At 36.2% G+C, this 3,598-nt stretch overlaps 1 protein-coding gene across 1 annotated transcript; it reads left to right on the top strand.

The window, feature by feature from the left end:
• On the top strand, positions 1-2,945 carry LOC110702992. Its single transcript, XM_021880751.1, has 2 exons — positions 1-40; positions 2,359-2,945. Exons 1-2 carry the CDS (start codon positions 1-3, stop codon positions 2,943-2,945), a joined length of 627 nt encoding a protein of 208 aa, XP_021736443.1.
• The last annotated feature ends 653 nt before the right edge of the window (positions 2,946-3,598 follow it).

Here is a 3,598-nt window from a genome sequence, read left to right on the forward strand (position 1 = left end):
ATGGCGGATAAGGTGTTACCAAGACACTCACACATCGAAGGTATAAATATTGTGCTAAGTTCAGTCTTTAATAAATTTATTTTGCACAGTTTAGTCTTTAAATTAAGTCTTTAGTTATTAGTTATTTTGCTTAGTTATTAAACAAATTCTTTAAGTAGTCTGTCTGTTTTTATTTCTATGTTTTCTATGTTCTATTGTTTTCATATGTTGCATGCTTGAAAATTTTTTTTATTTACCAAAGTTTGTCAGTGTTTGTCATCATCAAAAAGGGGGAATTTGTTGACCCTTTTGGTTTTGATGGACAAACTGACAAACTTGACTAATGAGCGTTTTAAGTCTTTGGTGATTAAAGGGTTCAAGCAAAGTTCGTTCCGGAGTAGGAACTTGATTCAAGGGATGCGAAGTAGCATTCTCTAAAAAGCCTCATGCAAATCTCACGTTCTAGTTTTTAATTGTAAGCACTCAATAATATAAGTTTGGAAAGGAACTCAATGACTTATGTTAAAGACTACTGGAATAAAAATTAGTTTTAAAAGATAATTTTTTATTTGAGGAAAAGATGATTTATAAATGTTTTATCTAGTTTACTGTTTTCGAATAAAGATAATTATTCTTAATAAATTATCTTAGTTGTTTTTAAATAATTAAATTAAGGAAAAATTGTGACAAAGGTCCTTTTAAAGTGACTCTCTTGTCACAAAGGTCCTTATAAAAAAAAGGTGGCACTAAAGGTCTTATAAGTGAGTTTGGTTGTGCAGAGGGGCCTTTGACCCAATTCCGGCCAAATTCCGGCATTGACTTTTGAATTCAGGCCAAAAAAAATCACATGCCGTTGCACGTGACTTCTTTTTAAATTTTTTTTCTTTTTTCTTTTTTCTCCTTTCCTTCTTCTTCCTCGTTTTCCCCTTTTTCAAGCATTTTCCCTTTTTTGAACCCTAAATTGCGAGCGTGGTTGCAATTTTAACCCAGAAATTGCAATTGAAGGCAAATTGAAGCAATTGAACGCAAGTTGAACAAGGTAAGGTGACAAACCCACTGCCAATTCAAGTTTAATTTTTCAAATTGAAATTTATCTTTCTTTATTCTTAATTGTAGTTATGCGCTTGAATGAAAAGATGCTGGCCTTGCTTTTCCCTTTTGACTTGCTTTTGCGTCCTGGGTTGTTCTTCACTATTTTTACAGAAAAAATTAGCTATTTTCGTTAAAAAAAATTGCAAGATCAAAAACCTTTGAAAGAGACTTACCGCAGACAACAGCAGAATTGTTTAATCTCCACCTCAATTGCACTTCGCCATTAATGGTTGCTTGCTTCCTGTCACCAATTAACTGTGGTGAATGAACAGGAATGGAACAAAGGTGAAAATTTGGTAAGTAGTAGAAGAACAGGGCTTGCTTCGAGGAAGAAGAAGGAAAGGAGAAAAAAAAAATTTAAAAAGAAGTCACGTGCAACGCACATGATTTTTTTTGGCCTGAATTCAAAAGTCAATGCCGGAATTTGGCCGGAATTGGGTCAAAGGCCCCTCTGCACAACCAAACTCACTTATAAGTGCCACCTTTTTTTTATAAGGACCTTTGTGATAAGAGAGTCACTTTAAAAGGACCTTTGTCACAATTTTTTCTTAAATAAATTATAAATTATCTTTTCAAAATAAAATCTTTTCTTTAAATTCTTTTAAAACAGAATATTTGATCTAGTCAAATATTGTTTTCTGGTTGCATGAGTATCTCAACAAAATTGTTTTTCCAGTAACTATTTTTAAGCATGTTGAATGCTACGTGGGTTAAGGGAGAGATTTAAGAAATCTCCACTACCTTGATTATAGTCACATTCTCCACTATTAGTTAGTGGGTGTTGACTGGCAAATGGTTGAGGTACGTGGAGGTTAAGGAATAAATCTCCCTATATAAACCACGTACATATACATTGCAACACACAACTCTTGAGCATTAAAATTCCAGTAGTAATCTAATAATATAAAGAGAGTTCTTGTCCTTTATATATTCTTGAGTGTAATAGGTATTTGTAATTACAAATTGTAATCAAGTATTTTGGGGTTTGGGATTGTGAGTTTTTGTAAAGGTGAGGTTAAGGAAGCTTCGAAGTTGAAGTCTTCTGTGAGAGTTGGGAACAAGTTCCTAATTTGTAGAACTTGTTAAAGGGTTTGAATCTTCACTTGTAAAGAGTTTGATTACATAGTGGAAATTTGGAAAAGCCTATATCTTCTCTCGTCATTGTTCTATTTAGTTAAATTCCGCAAAAAGTTTTTAGACTTCACCTCAAATACAATTCACCCTCCCTTGTATTAGCCATTTAGACTTTTCATTGGTGCTTTGAGAGTAAGTGTATCCTGACTGAAGTGGTGATCCAACAAGCAGTAAATCTGGTGGGAGAGTTTGAGAAGGCAAATGAGATTAGCTTAACACCCCTGAGCTCGAATCACTGGGCTGCTCAGACTTGGGAAGCCCCTCCTCTGGGGGTGTGCAAAATTAATTCAGATGTGGCTTGCTTCAGGGACGCTTCCACGGGTCTGGGGTGTGTGGTTAGAGATCACGTTGGAGATGTTCTTTTATCGACTTGCTGGAGATCGCGGGAAGAGTACGATGTTGATATTGGTGAGGCGTTAGCTGCCAGGCATTCTCTTTCAATATCCCTTGAGGCTGGCTTCCGTAAGGTAATTCTTGAAACGGATAATCTGAAACTGCTCCAGCATGTAAAGCACAGGAAAACTCAGTGTACGAGTTTTGGCTTAATTGTCAAGGACATTCTTTACCTTGCAGATTCTTGTGTCTTTTTTTATGTATCTCAGGTGGGAAGAATGGGGAATGGGGTGGCTCATAGGCTTGCAAAAGCTAGTATAATGTATGATGTTATGAGGGTGTGGATGGAGGAGGTGCCTGAGTGTGCGGCTGATGCGGTATTGCAGGATATTTTAAGCCTGAGTTAATAAATTTGCTTCTGCTTTCTATAAAAAAAACAAAAAAAAAAAAAAAAAAAAATTATACTCTTCAATTCCCATTAAACTCAGTATAATCCGAAGGCATATCAAAACCAATTTTGTAAATTAAATGTTTGAAACAGAACAAAGTAGTCAAAACCAATTTTGTAAATTAAATGTTTGAAAAACAGAGAGTTGAGAAAAACATGGCTAACATAATCAACCTAACAAATCACAACACTTTCCGAACCCTATTTTCCCTAGCATTCATAAGTTTGATTACCATCTTCAACCCAACAATTTCCCAAATCAGTTACCTCGTCATCATCCTCCGAATTCATTCCGCCCACAATCACACCCATCTCACCTGCATTTGCGGTTCCTACTGGAACTCTTTCTCTGCTAATATCGCATTTTACGCGGTCGATTATGTCTTCATTGTTGTCTTTCTTGTTCACCATCTCAAGCTCCGTCGTTTTGTTCTTAAGCTCCGTGCTCACCTCCCTCACTATCTCCCGCCGAATGTCTCCGGCAAATGGTTCCCTTTCCATGGTTTCGTATTTGTTGTCAAGTCAAGCATTGCCGCTTTCTTTATGATTTCTGTGGTGTCTCTCTGTTTGCTGGTGTACTTGTGCGACATTTGAGTTTTTAGGCTGTCCATG

This window comes from Chenopodium quinoa, unplaced genomic scaffold, assembly GCF_001683475.1.
Source record: "Chenopodium quinoa cultivar QQ74 unplaced genomic scaffold, ASM168347v1, whole genome shotgun sequence".
Classification (NCBI taxonomy): Eukaryota; Viridiplantae; Streptophyta; class Magnoliopsida; order Caryophyllales; family Amaranthaceae; genus Chenopodium; species Chenopodium quinoa.

Bases quoted from the DNA above. Each gene is read 5' to 3' on its own strand.
- LOC110702992 (XM_021880751.1), top strand. From the start codon at position 1: ATGGCGGATAAGGTGTTACCAAGACACTCACACATCGAAG. The intron at 41-2,358 runs GTATAAATATTG...TCCTGACTGAAG, and splicing joins AAGACACTCACACATCGAAG to TGGTGATCCAACAAGCAGTA.